The sequence below is a fragment of the Rattus norvegicus genome, chromosome 10, assembly GCF_021556685.1.
Source record: "Rattus norvegicus strain SHRSP/BbbUtx chromosome 10, alternate assembly SHRSP_T2T, whole genome shotgun sequence".
In the NCBI taxonomy this organism is placed as follows: Eukaryota; Metazoa; Chordata; class Mammalia; order Rodentia; family Muridae; genus Rattus; species Rattus norvegicus.
In genome coordinates this window covers 74,888,376-74,908,812 of record NC_141543.1, presented here as the reverse complement: position 1 = coordinate 74,908,812, position 20,437 = coordinate 74,888,376, and the positions used below count along the sequence as shown (strand labels likewise).

General features: G+C 42.6%; 1 protein-coding gene across 17 annotated transcripts in view; it reads left to right on the top strand.

Moving 5' to 3' along the window:
* The window catches only part of Tada2a (transcriptional adaptor 2A), a 47,613-nt gene that overhangs the window by 16,820 nt on the left and 10,356 nt on the right, over positions 1-20,437 (top strand). For 8 of the 17 annotated variants that reach the window (XR_015630803.1, XR_015630802.1, XR_015630801.1 and 5 more), the window contains 7 exons: positions 893-984; positions 3,584-3,741; positions 5,758-5,846; positions 6,917-6,989; positions 16,266-16,329; positions 17,980-18,023; positions 19,267-19,377. Coding sequence is in view for 12 of the 17 variants with exons in the window: in XM_087573017.1 (XP_087429143.1) it covers positions 893-984; positions 3,584-3,741; positions 5,758-5,846; positions 6,917-6,989; positions 16,266-16,329; positions 17,980-18,023; positions 19,267-19,377 (631 nt within the window). In the remaining 5 variants the exon portion in view is untranslated. Of the gene's footprint in view, positions 1-892; positions 985-3,583; positions 3,742-5,757; positions 5,847-6,916; positions 7,790-9,272; positions 10,738-16,265; positions 16,330-17,979; positions 18,024-19,266; positions 19,378-20,437 lie in introns of those variants that run through there. The other 9 variants (XM_087573025.1, XM_087573023.1, XM_087573024.1 and 6 more) reach the window with 3 other exon arrangements.

Genomic DNA, 20,437 nt, shown 5'->3' with positions numbered 1-20,437 from the left:
GTCCACAAATTTCAGTCTTCCTCTTGCTTGCCTTTTGCATACCTTTTGTTCTATGTGGTTCTTTTTCCTCTCTTTCTATTTTTGTTTTTGTTTCTTCTTTGAGATGGGATCTCTCTTTGTAGCCTTGGCTGTATAGTCCTCGAAATTCCTCTGTAGACCAGTCTGGGCTAGACTTTACAGAGATCCACCTGCCTCTGCCTCCCAAGTGCTAGAATTGAAGGTGTGTACCACCATGCCTGACTTTTTAAATTGATTTCTTTCTAAATTAGTAAGTGTGTGTGCATGTGTACACATGTGAATCAGGTGCCTGTGGAGGCTAAAGGTGTTAGATCTCCTGGAGCTGGAATTACAGATGGTTCTTAGCTACCTGACATAGATTCTAGAACCAAAGTCTGGTTCTCTAGAAGGGCAGTATGTACTAATGACTGATGAACCAATGAATATTATGGGTGCATAATTACTCTGTAACACATCCAGAAACACTTATTCTATTCAGAAAAAAATCTAAGCAGAGCAATGTTTTACTGGAGAATGTCATAGGGATGGGAGAGGTAGAAAAATAGTAATACATCTTAGGGGAAGTAATGTTATCTGATGATGACAGTCCTTGTATGGAGGGACATGCTGAATGTTTACACATGTGCATGGTGGTATACATATATGTGAGGCCAGAACTTGAGATCAGGTGTCTTCCTGAAAGACTTTTCACCTTTGTCTTTGAGAAAGGGTATCTCACAGAACCTGAAGTCAGTGATCCTGCCTGCTTCTCACAGGGATTACAGATGTGCACCACCACACATGGTGCCGTCCTTTGAAACCACGTGCTCTCTAGTTGGAACTCCTGCATGTCATTCCTATTCCTGTACCTAACCAAATCTATGTTTCTCATTAGACCTCAGACTTCCCTGTTCTTGATCCCAGCTGGACAGCTCAGGAAGAAATGGCACTTTTAGAAGCTGTTATGGACTGTGGCTTTGGAAATTGGTAAGAATTCAGTACTGAGTATTCCTATTCTCATAGCTCAAGAGAAGCTGCTGTTGAAACATTAAAAGAGAGAGCTTAGAAATTGAAAAGCTGTGCTGCTTCCCCAATGACCAAGGATGTGGAGACAAGTTCCCATCCGTGTACACGTCTCCTGGCCTGAAACATCCCGGAATGCACAGTGCTCAGTAGTTTCACGACTGAGCAGTCTCCAAGGTTACTTTGGTTACATTAACACCAGGATTGTTTTTCCTGAGTTATAGAGAAATGTAGGTTACTAATTATTGCTCCCTTCTAGTTTTATAGATAGATTTCTGTCTGGGCAGTAGGTTCCAGATTCATTTCAGTGAATCAAACTTGAGGTGGATAGTCATAGCTGGCCTGAGGTTGAAGCTTCACAGCTTTCTTAACTACATGCTGTCTTTAGCTTTCTAACTGCCTTACTTGAACTTGGTGGTATTCAACAGGACTTATTACTATTGCCCTTCGATATTACTATTGCAGCACCACTTTTAAATCTATATGTACACTACATGTACACTTTTAAATCTATATGTACATGTTGGGGCTTAGGGTGGGAGTTTGCTTGCTTGTGTGTGTGTCAGCTAGAGATTGATACCAAATGCCTTCCTCTTGTTTGCCCTCCAGGTTTGGCTTTTGTTTGGTTGTATGGTTTCTGTTTTTGAGAAAAGGTCTCTCACCTAATCTGGAGTTTGTGGTTTCAGCCTCTTTGGGCTGACTAACAGTTCCCTAGGATCTACCTATATCTGCCTACGAAGCACTGGAGTTAAAAGTGCAGGGCACATGCCTAGCACATGTGTGTGCTGGAATGTGAACTCAGGTCTTTATGCCTATACAGAGAGCATTTCACCCCCGACCATCTCCACAGCTCCCAGATTTTACATTTTAGGGACTTGCCTGCTGATAATTTTGTTTGTGCAGTAGACAGCAGGGATGTTATTAAGCATGTTTGCTCATGAAGTATGTGAAGCTTGGGGAGTTAAATTCTTCTTATTGCATGTGACTTCTTGGTGAGGGGCCCTCTACTGGATCTTCCCCGATTACTAGCACTCATCTTCCTTCCTAGTGTCATTAAGTGTGCCACCCTCCTGGGTCAAGAGGAGGACCACAGTTCAGCTCACATTTTGTTTCCATTCATTCATTTAGCAGTATGCATCATAAAACTATGTTGTGGAGAATATCAAAGATGGTAAAAACTGATCACTGGTGAGCAGCTTACTAGTCAACTTTGCCTGAGGTTTAATTCTTCTCTAAAGTGGGCCAATCCCCCTCATCTCCTTTCCCTCTTAGCACAGACTAGGGAAAAGTCTGTGCTAAGACTTGATTGGGGAGGTAGCTCAGTGTTAGTTAGCACTTTTGCTTGGCATATGTGAGGTGTTGGGTTCAGTCCCCATCACCACACTGAAGAATCTAGTTGCTTCTACATCCAGTGTGGATAAGGCACTATGCTGGGTGGTAAGAGCACAGGAATTTAGGTTCTCGCCCTCATCTAGCCTATTTGCCTAGTAAGGGAATCCAACTATCTACAGTTGACGGGAGTGCACAGCATCATGTTCATGCCCTAGGAAGGATTGTGTATGAGTGAGCTTGAGGGGGACTAAGACATCCACCTCTGCCTCACCTTGGGTAGGGAGGAGTAGAGGCTCTCCCTTGGTATATTTTGGATTTGTCTTTAGCAAGTTTATTTTTCTCTTTGGGTCTCATTTTTTTTTTTTTTTTCCAGAGCTGGGGACCGAACCCAGGGCCTTGCGCATGCTAGGCAAGCGCTCTACCACTGAGCTAAATCCCCAACCCCCGGGTCTCATTTTTTTAATCCTGTGAAATTGAAATAAGAATATATTAAAAGGCTAATACCAAGCGATCTCAAATTCTGTCTGAGTGTTTGTAGCCATGCACATTCTTAGAAATTCTAGTGAAGAAATATATGCCTGTGACATTTGTTTTGTATAACCTAATACATCAAAGATAAAATTAGATTTATGTACTTTTTTAGACAGGGTCTCAGTGTATCCCTAATTGGCCTGGAATGCTGTGTAAACCAGGCTGGCCTCAAATTCACAGAGATCCACATAACTCTGCCCTCCAAGTGCTAGGATTTAGGTTTGTGTCATCTTGCATGTTCCAAGATGCTTTCTGTTGGTATTGATGATCTTATAAGACTTTCGAAGGCTTATTATTTATTTACATATTTATTAAATTTATGTACATGTGCGTTTGTCTATATGAATGTTTGTCACTGGTGTTAACATGCCAAGAAGGCCAGAAAAGGGAGTTCTAGGCAGTTATGAGCCACTGAAGCACTCAACCTACTGAGTTACACATACCCAGCCCAGAAATTTATAATTATTTATAGTCTTTTTCTTTCCAGTGGAAAGGAAAAGTTCCTTTATTGTTTCTCTATCTCCAAGTAGCAGAATTTGGAACATCAGTGGTATATCTGTCTCATTGGTTTGCTGACATCTATGTGGAGGTATCAGATTACTGATATTGTATTAATTTGACTGCAAATATGGCATGAATAAACCAAGCTTTCCGTGGTCTATATAAGTAAGACAGCTCGTCTCTTTATACATTTCTCTAGGCAGGATGTTGCTAATCAGATGTGCACCAAAACCAAGGAAGAGTGTGAGAAGCACTACATGAAACATTTTATCAATAACCCTCTGTTTGCATCCACCCTGCTAAACCTGAAGCAAGCTGAGGCAGCCAAAACTGCCGACACAGCCATTCCATTTCACTGTAAGTGCCTGTCTATTTGGGTAAGAGGTAGTCAGCCCATCCGTGGTAGCCAATAGAAAGAGATCTGATGACTTCTGAAAGGGCAAAGCAGTTTGGTATGATGGCTGTTGAGTCAAGGCTATGCTATGGCAAGGAGGAAGCACATCCCAGAGGTCAGAGTGGTAGCCCTCCTACTCTGCATCTCTTGGGATATATTAACATTATATATATATACATATATATATATATATATATAATATTATATTAACATTAATGCTTGCTTCTGTGAGGTTCACATCCAAAAGGGGCCAGTCTGTCTGTGCTGTTATTTGTTTAGAAGCCTTATTATTCATTTGGATCATTGATAGTCAGATGCAGGGCTTGCTTACCAGGATCCAGTATTGTCTCTGTGTTAAGTCCAAGGAGTACTGTGTTCTTTTTATTCACTTGGTTAGGGCAGTGACAGTGACCTTTTTAAATCTTAGATGCCTGTGGGGATCAGTATGTCTTTTAATGTAGGGAAACCAAAACCTGATGAGTTAACAAACTACTGTCATCCATGAATGGCCCAGAGCACAAGTGGGACACATGAATACTCTCCTGATGGCCTCCCTTTCTTCCAGCTTTGTAGCTGTGAAACTACAAAGGAGGCTGCAATACCTCCTGTTGGTGTAGTGCTTGGACATTAGCATTGTCCTCAAGTCCATGAGGCCATTCTTGTTCCTAACAGCAACCCAGTGAAATAAATATAACGGATGCTTTGTGTTGCACAAAACTAGGAAACTAAGATATTTTAAAGGTTGAACAGTTTGTACAAGGCTGTAAAACTGGTTGTTTGTTTGTTTGGACAGGTTGGCCTCAAATTCAGAGATCGGCCTGCTTCTGCCTTCCACGTGCTGGTGGTGGTGTTTTATTTTGTGCTGAAACAGAGTTTTTCAAATGTGTAGAATTATAGGCTGGCACTGGGACACAGTTTGATTGACTTCCACATCCATCCGGGATGTTTGACTTCTCAGTGGATGAGCTTTGTAAATTGGTATTGGTACTGAGGATCAAAGGAAAGAAGCTGACAGGATGCTCTGGTTCTACAACAACCCTGAAGGAAAGGATCTGTGCTTTCGTTTTCTTTCACTTTTCATTCATTTTGGGAAAGCAAACGTCAGAAGACCAGGCTGCAGGATGGCTCAGCAGGCAAAGGCACTAAGCCTGATGATCTGAACTCAGTCACTGGGCCCTCCTCTGCTGCCATTGCATGTGCCTGCCCACACACTGGGCCCTCCTCTGCTGCCATTGCATGTGCCTGCCCACACAAATGCATGCAAATCAGACGTGGTTGTTAGAGAATTCCTTCAGACCTTGTTACCTCAGTCAGGACCTCAGACCGGGATAGGTCAGCAGGTAACACATGCCTGTAACCCCGTGATTGCCAGCTGGGAAGCTGCAGCATGGGGATTGTGAGTCTGGGAGTAGTGTAGGATTATAATGAGTTTGAAATACTGTCTCAGCACAAAGGAAAACAACACAAGTGGTGAATCTGAACTTGAGGCCGGCCTGTCCTTCAAGTGAGTTCCAGGGCTGCATATCCCAAAAAGAAAAGCAAAAAACAAAAAACAGCAAAAAGAAGCTGCTTTTTTTCATAGTTACCATTTCACTCTTTATAAAACTTTTACATTTATTCTCGTGGATCCTTTTGCTCAAAGAAATCTGTTTCAGATGTGGTACCCCACACCTGTAAGCTAGTACTCAGCAGACTGAGGCAAGAGAATTATGAGTTTGAGGCCACCCTCAGCTTCATAGTGATACCCTGCCGTCGTAGACTTTGGCCTTGAACTCAACTGTGTAGCTGAAGGTTACCTTGACCTCCTGATCCTCCTGCTTTTACCTCTTGGATGCTTGAATTGCAGACATGTGCCATCGTACCCTGAGAAACTCTGGGTTTTTTGCTTGTTTGTTTTTAAATCCGAAATATGAAGACATTTATATGACATTTTCATGTTAATGCTTTATTAATTAAGAAAAACCCATTGTTTGTTGCAGCTGCAGATGACCCTCCCCGGCCTGCCTTTGATTCGTTGCTGTCTCGGGACATGGCAGGATATATGCCAGCTCGGGCAGATTTCATTGAGGTAACTGTCACTTGTTTTTAGCATTCAATAAGGAAAATCTTATGAGGTTGTTATCTCTTACTAAAGGAAGATTAGGATTTTCAGGCCTGTGGAATGGCATTTGCTTGTTCCTTTTCCCACTGTGAGCACTCTTACGCCACGCTTAGTGGTGACGTTCTGAGGGAGAACTGACCTCTTGGGGGTACAGAGGTGATGCTCACACCTATGAAGTTGGGAAGTGTCTGTAGTTGTCATTCCACAGTGAGGGGCTTTCAAAGGTTTGCTGTATCGAGGTTGATGAGCCAAGGGCCAGGTTATACTTTACACTTTAAGCTGTTTCGATTGTAAAGTTCCTGTCAAAACCAGGCTTTGGTGTTAATTGTTCGAAAGTAGCACATGGACAGTTTAAGTTTTAGATAGACCTGGGTTATACTGGGAAAGCCTATCTCAAAAAGAAAAAAAGTAACATAGATAGTATATAGACAAAACACATAGATATAGCTGTTTCCCAAAAATAAAGTTAATTTCCCAGGCTGAGGGCTGGGTAGTGGTTTTATATACATGTGTCCATTAAAACTATGTTTCTTACTCAGCCATGGAATTAAGGAAAATAAACTTGGAGGTAGTCACAAGTCTGACTTGTATCTGAAGTCATCTGCTTGCTCTTGGGGTTAGGGGTGTTAAGCCAGAGTCCAGCCTGCCGTACCCAGATGGCTACCCATAGTCCTCCACTTCCCTGAACTGTCTTTGAATAGTCTGCTCTGATCTTATTGTAGAGTATAAATCATATTAGGACTAAACACATCCCTCAAAAGGTGGTAAAAGGAAAATGAATCCATGCAGAGACTGAAGGCCTAATCAGAGATTGTCTTTGGAATGAACAGACTATTAAGCATTTTTAAACAATAGGCCTGGCTTCGCTCCTAGTACTGTTGTATCCCAGTGCTTTTTCCTATAACTTTCCCTTAGACCAGTGTTTTTGCCTTTTATCCAATTTAGTACTTAGCAAATATTTTCTCTTTACATCTGAAGCATGGCTACTGTAAAGGCATTACTCAAAATTGATAGGTTTGGGTATTCTCCTTTAACAGGAGTTTGACAATTATGCAGAATGGGACTTAAGAGACATTGATTTTGTTGAAGACGACTCGGACATCTTACACGGTAACATTTATTTTATCAGAGGTTTATTGAATACAAGTATTGATGGCACTGTGCTAACTGCTGGGATATAAGGATTAATAAAACATGTCCCCTGCCCTTAGCAAATGCAGGACTTAGTGATGGGGCTGGTGACATGGCTCAGTGGTAGAGTGTGCCCTTAGGCCCAGGGTTGGATTCAGGCACTACCGAAAACCAAAATCTAGTGGTTAAGTTGCTGATTTACCTTCTTGCCAAGCTTTGGCCTGTCTGATTTGTAATGATAGTAAGAATATTGATCACATAATATAACTTGGGAACTATCGGGTCCCTTGGACTGGAAGCCCACATTGAGGTAGTTGATAGTAGCCTTGTCTCTTTAGGGAAATAGCACACAGACCTTGGATTTCAGTTGTAACTGCAGACAGATACTGTTCAACATCATTTATTAACACATAGGTAGTGATCAAAAGTGTACGTTAGACCAAAATTGAGAGTTCTTATTTCTCAGAACGGTTGATTTTAAATTATATTATTGTTATTACTTAGATACACATTTGTGCTTGTGTGTGTGCATGCATACACCTGTACACATGTATCTGGAGGCAGCCTTGGGAGTCATTCTTCAGGTGCTGTCCTAGCTTTTTCTTGAGACAGTCTCTCACTAGCCAGAACCTACCAAGTAGACGAGACTGGATAGACAGTGAGCCCTAGGGATGTGGCTGTTCCCGTCTCCCCAGGAATTGCAAGTGTGTACCACCATACCCAGCTTTTCTCTCCAGTGGGTTCAGGTTACAAGCTTTATCGACTGAACTGTTTGCCCAGCTCCCCATCCTTCCCAGCTTAGAAAGGGAGAACAGTGTCTTATATAGCTTAGGGTCTCAAACTTACCTTATACCAAGGATGGTTTTGAACTCCTGATTCTATGTCCAGCTCCTGGGTGCTGCATTTACTGGGGTGCATCACTTTCCTCCACACTGAAGACTTGAATGTTGTGAACTGTATGATACACGAATGAATGCTCTTAAAGAGAATATTTCAGAAGCACTGGAGATCGAGGGAGTGTCTTCCTGGCAGCACACCAGGGGTGCCTTGTTTATGGCTCTGACTCTTGCAGTAGCTTTTCTGGCAGCATAGCCATGGCTGACACATGTTGCCCCCAGCAATCTCTTAGAACAACAAGTAAGGGAGTCCAGGAGCCCAAGGAGACTCGTGAAGGAACAAGAAGGAACTTTTAAGCATACCTGGCACACAGAGGGGCACAGATTGGTGAGGATCGGGACATTGATTCAAGCTTGGGCTTGCTTCTGAGTCACTGTGGAATCCTGGGCAAGTCCTTGGAGTCCTGTTTCTTTGTGTCCCATATCAGTAAAGAGTGACACCAATTAATTAGTCAGGGTGTGCATATGTCCACTGGATGATGGTGTGCAATGCAGATCGGTGCTATTACTCCATAGCATTGTATATGACTGGGCATTAGCAACATGCTATTTAGGCTCCCTCACTCATAATACTGAAAGGAATTTAGGTTGGTGCCAACAAGCTCTTTCTTTGTGTCACCCAAAGATTTGTGTTGATTCATGGAATTTATCCAATAAAGTCAGCTTCATGGTCTACTATAGAGGCATGGGTACAGTAGAGTGATAGTTAATTGCATTCCAAGTATACCTGAAGGTTCCTAACATGGGCTCAACCTGATGCATGTCCTGTATGACAATATCTAAGGAAATATGTTCTGAAATCTCGTAAATGGCACTGTTTCCTACCTTGTTGAAATAAATTATTACTGACTCAGAAAGAAACAGGAGGACTCATTAAGTCTCTACTCTTGTGACATTGTGAGATTTCCAGGCAGATGCTTAGTGACCCCACCGGGCTCACCTCTTTCCATGTGTGAAAAAAATCTCTCTTAATATGTGGACAACTTTTTTTTTTTCAGAGCTGGGGACCGAACCCAGGGCTTTGCGCTTGCTAGGCAAGCGCTCTACCACTGAGCTAAATCCCCAACCCCCGACAAACTCCTTTCCCAGGGTCCTAAACTTATGGGTGGATCATCTTTCTGGTTATTGTTCCATAACCCAGGGAAGCTGCGGCCCTGGCACTGCATGCTGAGTCAGGGTTTGCAATGCTTCTCGGGGTTACATGCTAGCCTAGTTTATGTTCCCTCTGACTCGGTTTCAGGCTAACTCTGTGGCCAAGGCTGGCTTAAAACTTGCTCTGTAAACCAGGCTGGCCTGGGGGTTGGGGATTTAGGTCAGTGGTAGAGCGCTTGCCTAGCAAGCACAAGGCCCTGGGTTCAGTCCCCAGCTCCGAAAAAAAGAAAAAAGAAAAAAAAATACTTGTAAAACCAGGCTGGCCTGGAATCCTGTTGTGTCTGTTTTCAAGCACTGAAAATTCATGTGCCACCATGCCAAACTTTCATGTCATCTCCATGTGAAAATTTAACTTCATCAAGGTTTCTCTGTCAGCCATGAACCCTTTTTTATTCTCCACAGTGTATTTCTTTTCTTTCCATTCCCAGCTTTTAGACCTCTAACCATATGCCAGAGGTCTGGCTGATCTTCCTGCATTCACTTGGTACTGTCTCTCATTTTATAGAAATGCAGTTGTCTATGCATAGGTGGTTAGATAGAAACACTATAATAATACTAATATTAGTACTAATAATAATAGCTAAGACATATTTACTGTTTGCCAGGTGCCATGTTAAGTCCTTCAACATGTATGGTTTTTTTTTCCTACTGGGACAGGGTCTTGCTCTGTAACCCAAGCTGCTCTCAAACTCTTAATTTTTCTGCTTTAGCCGTCTGAATGACTCCCAGGTACCACATCACCTAGCTCTGTGAAGTTATCTTATACTTGTAGAACCCTATGAGTTTAGAGATACCTTTATTTCTGCTTTACAGATGGAAAAACTGGAAAGGTCAAGTAATTGCCTGCTATTCAGGCAGCAAGTAGCAGAACCATTCTCACAGTCTGTTCTTAGCATTGTACAATACTATCAAGGTTTTGTTGGTCTTGAGGGTGTTTTGGGAGGAGGTAATGTTTATTTAGTTATATATGTATGGTATGTGTGTGCATGCGTGTATGCCATGACATGGTAGTCAGAGGACAACTTGCAGGAGTTGGTTCTCTTCTTCCACTGTGTGAGTTTCAGGGATCCAAATCAGATTGTCTGGTTTGGTGGTATATATCTTTACTACTGAACCATCTCTGTGGCCCCCTTTTTGTTTGTTTGTTTTGGTTTTTTTGAGTTAGGGATTTACACTGTGGCATAGGTAGCCTAGAGCTTATACTCTTTCTCTGGTGACCTTTCGAGTGTTGGGATTAGGTACACCTGCAACATCAGTCTTCACATCCTTTCTTTCCTTGGCTCACATTCTTATGTAGATGCACCACACGGAGAGGTAGGAATAGAAAATATTCTCTTTTTACATTCAAAGAAATATGCAAAGTTAAGTAATTTGCCTCTGACTTCCTAATAATTGACCTGAATATTTAGATTACGTAGTTTTCTTTTGTAGAATTATTTTTGTGCATCTTGGCCAAAAGCTAGCAGGGGCAAATAACTATTTCATTTTGCTTTATTCTTCAAGACAGAGCTCCTCTATATATCCCTGGCTGTCCTGGAACTCGTTCTGTAGACCAGGCTGGCCTTGAACTCAGAGACCTAACTGCCTTTGCTTCCAAGTGCTTGCATTAGGGGTTGGGGATTTGGCTCAGTGGTCTTGCCTAGCAAGCACAAGGCCCTGGGTTTGGTCCCCAGCTCCGGAAAAAAAAACAAAAAAACAAAAAAAACAAAAAAAACAAGTGCTTGCATTAAAGGTGTGTACGACCATGCCTGACCCTATTTTATTATGTTCTTTAACTACGTGTGTGTGTGTGTGTGTGTGTGTGTGTGTGTGTGTGTGTGTAGGCCAGAAGAAGATGTCAGGTGACTTCTTTATCATTATTAGGGTTCTCTAAAGTCATAGACCTTATGGAATGTCTCTATATATTAAGGGAATTTATTGTACTGACTTAGTCTGCAGTCCAACTAACACAACAGTGGACACCTATGACTGGGAAGTCCAAACGTCTAGTAGTTGCCCAGTCTCACCAGGCTGGTGGTTTCAGCTGGTCTTCTGTATGAACTGGAATCCCGGAGAAGTAGGTTCCAGCAGATGTGCCGGCAAAGTGAGTGCAAGCAGGTGAGGAAGAGGGAGACTTCCTCCTTCCAGTCTCCACATAAAGGCCTCCAACAGAAGGTGTGGCCCAGACTAAAGGCGTGTGCTACCTTGCCTGGGCCTAATCTTTTCATGGCCACTTTAAGATCTCTATGTCAAGATCTGGTTCAGAAGCCTGATTCTTCCAGCCTCAAGATGTAGATCACAGGTGTGCCCTCCATTTCTGGATTGTAGTTCATTCCAGATGTAGTCAGGTTGACAACCAGGACTAGCCATCATAACTATCCACGCTTTTTTGAGACAGCATCTCTCGCTGAACCTGAAACTCCTCATTTTGGCCTGCTGTCTGGTCAGCAAGTTCCCAGGATCCTCCATCTCTACACCAGCTGGGGTCCCAGGCACATGCAGCCGTGCCCAGCTTTCTAGAGATCTGAACTCAGGGTTACTGCTTTTGTAGCAATCACTCATACCCACTGAGCCATCTCCTTAACCTTTATATTGGGGGGGGGGGGCGCACACACAGCTTTAATCCATTTTATACTCATTTATAGAAATAAGGACTGAGGCGGCAAAGACAGGAGGATCGAGGATCTCTGAGTCAGCTTGGTCTATGTGTAGTCCAGGACAGACAGGACTATATAGAGACCTTATCTCAAAAACCACCATAAAGAGCTTTCTCTTTAATTTTTTAAAAATTATGTTCATTTATATGTGTGCTGAGCTATGTACACATGAGTGGAGGCGCCTAGAGAGGCTAAAGTGTCACTTTCCCCAGAGCTCGAGTTACAAACCATTTTGAGCTACCAGACATGGGTGCTAGGAACCGAACCACAGTCCTCTGCAAGAGTTCTTGACTACTGAGCCGTCTCTCCAGCCTCACTCAGACTGCAGTTGAGAATGACCTTGAACCTGACCCTCCTACCTCAACCTCCCACTGCTGGGATTATAGGTGTGACTCAGTGTTGCTTCTTGTGATTGATTACCTGTTTGTGCCCCTGCACTGAGGATTTTGATTGGCCTCTCTGCAGTTAAGTTCTCTCAGTTGATTTTCTTGCCAAGCAAGCAGTAAGCGCCTTCTGTCAAGAAAACAGAAACATGTTGCTAGCTATTTTGAACAATGTTAGAAATACATTGCAGTGGGAAGGAGCTGCCTCTGTCTTCTGCCCACTTCTTAAAATATTTTAAGGCCAGCCATTTGGAAACTATCAGTCCCCAGTGCAATCCCAGGGCGACTGTTCTTCCCCTAGAGCTGAGGTTTCAGGACCTTGTGTTAGTATAGTGGGTAGGTTCTGGGTGGTTCTAATTAGTGGTCCCTGGCCAGTTTGTCTGGCAACTCATTCAGTTCCTCAGAGGTTTCACAGAGCCTGGCTTCTTCTTCCCATCCTGCTCTGCACCTCCCTGGGTTGTTATGCTGTTAAGATCTTGCAGTCTTTGCTGAGGGTGCTTTATAAGAAAGGGTCGTTTCCAATACTAATTCTTCTCTGGGAGAATTCCAGCTCTCCTCCCCTTGTGGCTGTTTCTTCCCTTGTTGCCTGGAGCCAATTGCACTGAAATGATCAGGCAGTAGAACCAGTGGTTAGCAGTATTTATTTATAGATTATTTTTGTAGTACGGTCCCAAGGTTACTTCTGTTTTAATTTAGTCATTCCTACACAAGTCTTGGGAAACAACAAAGTAAAATTAGCATTTTGCAAAATTCCAGCAATGTCTTTTATCTCTAATTTACACTGTCTAAGATCCCCCAAGATACTTGTCTACTATAGAATGTATCTAAGTGGATAGATAGTGAAAGATTTAAAGGACCTAAATATGGATATTTTCACTATGATGACTTTTGTTCTGCAGTTTGGAATTGTTTCTTCTCAGTCCTTCCGTTCTCATAAGAAACTTCATTATAAACTTTGTATGTGGTCAAACTATTATATGTTACAGACTTGTTCCCTTCCACTTTCTACAGTCTGCCCACCAACCGACTGTTAAACAAAGACAGGGTGTAGATTTTCCTGTGGTATCAGGATCGTCTCAAATCAAGAAGTGTTTCATTCTTAAGTTTGTAATTCAGAGTGTGGTGGCACATGCCCTTATTCCCAACACTGGGGAGGGAGAAACAGATAGGTCTCTGTGGGTTCAAGGACAACTTCCAAGGTTACATAGTAAGATTGTCTATAAAAAGAAGGTAGCTGGGTAGGTAGGAAAGAGAAAGAGAAAAAAGATGTTTGTTACCTAAAGGATTTGAGACTCCATCTCCTTAAATCTACTGGGGGACAGGGGGAATGTGTGCAGGTTTTCAAACAACACAGTCTATCTTGAACCCTAATATTTCTGTCAGTGTTAGGATTGCATGTGTGTACCACTGAGCCCAGCTAAAATTTATTTTCTTGCCCCAAACCTTCCAGGATTGTACAGGGCTCGAGACTTTTCTTTGCCTACAATAAAAAAATTGCTGGTTCTTAAGCACCATTATATTGTAAGGGTCCATGACTCACCAAAGAATGACACCCCAGACTCAGACAGTATGCAACACCAAAGAGTGTTTTATTCTGCACAAGTCCAGCACGCTGGGGTCTCCCATTTACCAATGTGGAGACACCCAAATTAGCTTGAAGGCCCAATTTAAAGTGCCCTAGGAGAATTTCTGGGAGGGGTAAGTGACTTTTATCCTAATTGGTTGGCTTTATATCTAGGGACATTCCAGAATCATTGTTTCAGGAGAGGGGCTAGAAACTGTAGCTGACCCATTGCCCTTGCTCAGGCCAGGTGGCAGGGCAGCTTTTGATTGACTGTTTGAGGCCTGGGTTTTTTTTCCAGTAATTGACTTGCCTAGACTTACCCAGTTCTTGGAAACTGGGGTCTAGGCCTAGTCTCCTGAACTGCCAATTTGAGGCCTGTCATGGAGTCAACTTGTCTCAGCATTCTGTTCTCTTACTTCATTGGTCCTATTTTTTCTCCTTTGATCATACAGTTTGATTCAAAGACTGGTGTGTTTTTTTAAATTGCATTACCTGATACTTGGATTGTGCACTTTGGGTTTTCAAGACGTGTGGCAGGTTGTTTTGTGATACTGAGCTCTTACTTCCATGAATGTACTAAGTGATGAAAAAACACAGATACCACACTACACTTGCACAGAGCTTAAAGTCATAACAAGTTCTTAAGATAGTTTTAGAGTGTGCTGAAGTCATTAAATTACAGTGCTTTCAGACTCTCATGAAGGGTGCTTATTAAGCAGTGTGGTGCTAAGTTATATGCTACTCAGGGTTTCTTCTAGAATTGTTAATAATTAGTCTTCACTTTTTAACCCTGGAGGTCTTTTAATTATAAACTGCCTGTACAGTTTTTCTTTTTAATTAATCATTTTATTCATTTACATTTCAAATGATATCCCCCTTCCTGGTCAGGCTCCACAAACACCACCCCCATTCCTTCCCCTTCACATTTTTTTTTTTAACTTTTTAAGTTTTTGTTAATAAACTATTGGGCTGAAGAGATGACTCAGTGGTTAAGAGCACTGACTGCTTTCCCAGAGGTCCTGAATTCAATTCCCAGCAACCACATGGTGGCTCACAACCATCAGTATTGGGATCCGATGCCCTCTTCTGGTGTGTATGAAGACAGCTACAGTGTGTGTGTGTGTGTGTGTGTGTGTGTGTGTGTGTGTGTGTGTGTTAGACAAATAAATCTTTAATAAACTATTAAGGATAGGACTAACAGAGAAAGTAATGACACTAATAGATACCAACAGGTAGAAAGTTCATTGATTTTTAGACAGGATTTCTCTTTGTAGCATGGCTGTCCTCAAAGTTGCTCTGTAGACCAGATTGGCATTAAACTCAGAGATCCCCCTGCCTCTCTCTCCCAAGTTAAGGAATTAAAAGTATGTGTCACCATGCCCAACTTTATTGTTTTTCTAACAACCCTGGACCTGGTCACCTGCATTTAGATCCCTGATCCTTTCTTAGCAGTGTGTGGTCTGGGGCTGATTGTTTTCTGAGCATGGTGTAGAGGGACCACGGGGGAATAATAGGAAACAGTGTACCATGTAGAGCTTGAGCTTCTGTAAGTGGTGGAATGTAGCAGATGAGTTAGAAGCAAGGGAACTGCACTAGCAAATTGTATTGTAAAATGATCCTCTCACTCTATTTGGAGACTGGGAACTGGAGAAGACTGGGAGCACAGCCAGTATGATAATGTTCTATAAGGAGGTGCCGGGATGACAAGGAGCAAGATGCCTGGGTTGAGGGTTGGGATTGGGCAGAAAGAGATAGCTGGCTATGTAGGCAGAGGGGAAAGAGGTTCCAGCTTGGTTCTGTCTTGGACAACCAGCTTTACTGTAATGCTGTTAACTAAGGTAAGAGTTTAGAAGATGGGAAAGAGGCAAAAATAAGTAAGTGCTATGGACACCATGTAAGTAGGATTGTCCAACAGGGTATAAAGCTTTAAATGATTGTGAGGGTTTTTAGATCATACACTCTGGTGGAATTTGGAACCCTGGAAGCTGAAGAGCTTATAGAAAGGAGGTGAGGAGTGAAAAGAGAGGCAGGAACCTTAAGGACTTTGAAGATGGAAAGAGTGTGGTGGGGAAGGAGAGATCAGGACAGTTGCACTGGCTCCAGCTCTCCCTCTTGTTCACCCTGACACCAGAGCTAGAAGGGTTGGGGCATGAGCAAGCAAGGCATGGCTTTACAGCAGCTAAGCGGCTTAATGCATCTTTTCATTCAGACTGAATTCAGAACTCAGCAGCTGAAAATGCTGTTCCAACAGCATGCCAATGCTGTCCATCAGGGCTGTCCTGCCGTTGTCTCTTAAGCTGAAACCTGGGCCATGACAGCAGTTACACTTGCCTGGTCTGGGTTTGGTTGCTAGTGCTACTAAAATAATGATAACAATATGATGGAGAAATTTAGTGTGCTCAGATTTTTTTTATATATATAGAATAGTTAAAGTTTGGTTAAGCCAGCTGTGGTAGCACATACTATAATCCCAGCTCTCAGGAGGCAGAGGCAGGAGGATAACTGTAAGTTCAAAGCCAGCCAGTATGGCAAAACTCTCCCTTAGAAATAATTGTTTGGCAGGGAATTTTTGTCTTGGCTTTTATGTTTATGCTTATTACTTACATGTCCATTTGTATTCATAGCTCTGAAGATGGCTGTGGTGGATATCTATCATTCCAGGTTAAAAGAGAGGCAAAGACGAAAAAAGTAAGTGTGTGGGAAAGCCGTCATCTTTTCTCTCAGCTTTGGACTGTTGATTGCATGTTGTCCCTAGGGACTCTACTTGTGGCTTACCATGTGACCTATACTCACCACCTTGGGTATGGTATGTGGAATAGGGTTTGTCTGTGTAGCCCTGGAGTTCCTGGAACTGATCTGTAGTCCAGGCTCAAACTCAGAGATACACCTGCCTCTGCCTCCTGAGTGCTGCATTGAAGGGATGTGCCACCACTGCCCAGCTTTGATCCATGAAGTGTTCTAACGAAATTCTGGCAAGTTTTACTGTTCTTCCCTTTCCAGCAGACTAGAAATAGACACTCAAGGACAGGAAGTCTAGATCAGCAGCAGTGTGAGGCCCCAGAGTCAATCTTCAACACCCCCCCAAAATGTTTTGCTCTAATTTCCATAGTAGATAAATAAACAGAAGACAGACACACACATATACATTAAGACCTAAAATGATGAAGTCTTGACCACTGTCGTGTTACAGTGGCTAACAGTTCAGAAAGAGGTATGCAGAGTGTGTGTGACTGTGCAGGCTATGCCATGTGTGCCGACATGTTTGTTGTACTAATTTTAAATTCACTTGTATCTACAATAAAGGAGAAGTCACTTCTCAGTGACTTGAAGGACTACAGTGTCATCTGTAGCAATGCTTTCTCCAGCATAGGCATCTGGAACAGCCTTTATGAGGTGCTGCAGAAGCTCATAGCTGCTCCCCAAATGCTAGTCACGGACATCTCTGGTATAAATCAGAGGTCCTGGATGTGTAACCCAGTGTGGTTTACTTGAATTTGCCTTGTGTAGCACTCACAATTACAGAGTATTGTAGAACTTGGTTGTTGAGAGTTGCTGTTAAGTCTTAAATTCATGATGTTCTTCCATTTGATCATGGTCAGTCTGTATTTCAAGTGGCTTCAAAGTATGTAAATGCATGGTTGTAAATGCCTAATGTGCGGTCACTTTGTCCTTGGATCTTGGCTAGCATTTCACTTACATCACTGTCCCTAATTATCATTTCTACAAGTTGTGTAGATTGTCATCATATTGACAGATCTCTTTTCCATCTTGACAGACACTTGTTTTTCAGCATTTGTCTGTATTAAGTCCTCTATGTCCCAGGAGGGACAGGATGGTGTGTCCCTTTTGTTCTCAACCTTCCTAATACTGTGACCCTTTAACACGTTTCCTCAAGTGGTGACCTCCAACCATAAAATAGTTTTGTTGCTATTTCATTACTGTAATTTTGCTACTGTTATCAATTGTAATGTAGATATTGATAGGCAGGATACCTAAGATGTAACCACCAAAGGGGTCATGACCCATAGGCTAAAAACTGCTGATTTAGAGGCTAATTCAGAAGTGTGTGGAGACTGACTTTTCTGGACCCTCATAGAAGACACAAATGTGAAACTTTTTAAAAATTTTTTTTATTTATTTATTTTGTTTATTTGAAGAAGGATTTTTCTTTGTAGCCCTGGCTGTCCTGGAACTGTCTCTGCAGACCACACTGGCCTCAAATTCAGAGAGATCTACCTGCCTCTGCCTCCCAAGTGTTGGAATTAAAGCTGTGTGCCACTATTCCCCAACCTGAAACTTAGTTTTAATACATAGATTGTTGTGTGTTTTTAATTCTAGGATTATAAGAGATCACGGATTAGTTAACCTTAGAAAGTTCCGACGTGAGTATGAGCTGACCTTTTTCTTCTAAATTCTTCTAACACTGTCGAGGAGTTTCAGGTCATTGTGGGCGTGCTCGTAATCCCCATTGCATGCTAGCTAGCCTCACTAGGAAGAGTTAAAGGTTCTGATGCAGGACTGCTGCTGTCAGTCACTAGAAAGAGTGTCTAGCATACTGGAGGAGGTATTGATTCTTTGCACAGAAACCAAAAGCAAAACCAAACCAGAAGTATTGGAGGCAGCCCCACCCATAGTGACAATGAAGAGCCATTCGGGTATAGTCAGCAACGTTGCCTAAGGATTCATTGTTAGAGTAATTACAGCATGAATATTAATGGATCATTTTCTAGACAGTAGGGTTTTGAAACAATGTGTTAATCATAACCTCGGTCTTCAGGTTAGAAAAACATTTTTGTACAGCTGTAGAGATGGCCAACAATTAAGAGCACTTGCTGCTTTTGCAGAGGCTTGGGGTTTGGGTCCCAACACCCACATGGTGGCTCATTATGAGTTCGAGGGCATTTGATGCCCTCTTTTTACCTCTGTGGGCACATGTGTGGTGCATATACATACATGAAGACAGAGCACTGATGCAATTTTTTTCCCAGAAAAAGGGGTTGGGGGAGTCTTAGAGTTGGAAGAGTGTCTGCCTCAGTGCAGCATAAATCAGCTTGTCACGGGGATATTCCAGATGAAATACTCTTTGGATGTTTGGCTGATTTTTTTTTTTTTTTTTTTTCTTTTTGAGACAAGATTTGACTGATTACTCTGCCTGGCCTCCTGCCTCTACCTCAAGTACTGGGCATACAGACTGGTGCCCCTCAACTAGCTGGATGGTTTTTATATCTTTGCTTTCCCTGTTTCCCTGCAGTAATCTATATCTGAGATTTCGGCCAGTGTTGTTTGCTAACACAGGTTCTGCCTTTTTAATTCCCTTTCTCTCTTGACAGCAGTGCCTGCTCTTGTGCCTGGTCCCATGCAAATTAAAGGGCATGAGGAGGGACATCAATAGTACTTAGTGGTAGAGACAATCTCCATGATAACATCCTTTCGTGAGGTGCTATGATGCCGTAATTATGATTAATGACTTGTGTTCTCAGCTGTTCTGTTTGCGTGCTGTCATGGGCACCTTAGTCATGTGAGGTTAGGAAAATGTCTTTGCATTTCACTTCCTGTTTTAAAAAAATCATGCCACAAACTTAGAGGGCCTTACATTCTCTGACATGTTGTGTTTCAATTCTTCAGTGATGGAGCGTCGGTATCCTAAGGAGGTCCAAGACCTTTATGAAACGATGAGGAGATTTGCAAGGATTGTGGGACCAGTGGAGCACGACAAGTTCATTGAAAGCCATGCATGTAGGTGGTTTTTGGAGGGTGTGTGTGGGGGGGGTGAGACAGATTGAGATTTAAAAGCCAGAGGAATTGGGGTTTGCTAGCCAACACCTAACCTCCAGGCTTACTGAGAGACTGTCTCAAAGGAATAAGGTGGAAAATGATTTTACAGGACACCATGATGTCATCCTCTGGCCTCTGTGCATGTGTGCACCACACACAGAGACACAGATACCCCTACATCAAAGAGAGAGGAAACTTTAGTAACTTACAATTAGTAGAGGATTTTTGTGTTTTTTTGCTTGGTGGGAGTTTTTTGTTCTGTTTCTTTTTTGTCGACGTAGCCTAAAACTTTCTGAGTAGTGTTTGCTTAGCTCTGACTTACAATCCTCCTGCCTTAACCTTCCTAGAACTGCATTATAGGGGTGCACTACCATGGATAGCAGCTTTTCCTTCTTATAGCACATGTCAGGTGTCTAAGAAGCGGAGGGAACAGGATGCACCAGGTATCTGTGGCCAGCCTCAGTGGTTTTCAGCATAGTGGCCATCCAGCGTTATCTGACTGCCCACACCCTGCTCTCTTGACCATGAGCTGGTTATTCGGAAGTCAATTCCAAATACTGTATTTGTCTTACCTATAAATATTTATTGTTAAAAACTAGTTTAAGTCACAGGGATAGGGTTGTTGACTTGTGATAATGGTACTCCCATCTTCCTTCTTTCTCTGATGTTCCTGAGAACATTCAGCCCAGCTACAATTGGATCTTCCACTATAAAAAAATTAAAGTCCTTAATCAGAAAGGCCAGGGACTTCGAGGCGGCCTGCACTGGGGGCTTATTTCTATACTCCGCGCATGAGAGCTGTATGTTTATGTGGCTCCTTGACAAGGACCAGCCTCCACATGGAGAGGAGTCTAAGATAAGAGGTATCTGGGAGCCCTGAAAACAAATGACTCAAAGTCAAATCGAAGTCAACCTGACGACCTGTGTTCTGCTGATCCAACTTTTCCAGTCTGCTTCTCTGTGTTCTGCTTTCTCTTGGGGATCTCTCTATAGTCTACTTGCTTGCTGTTCTAAGAGATCT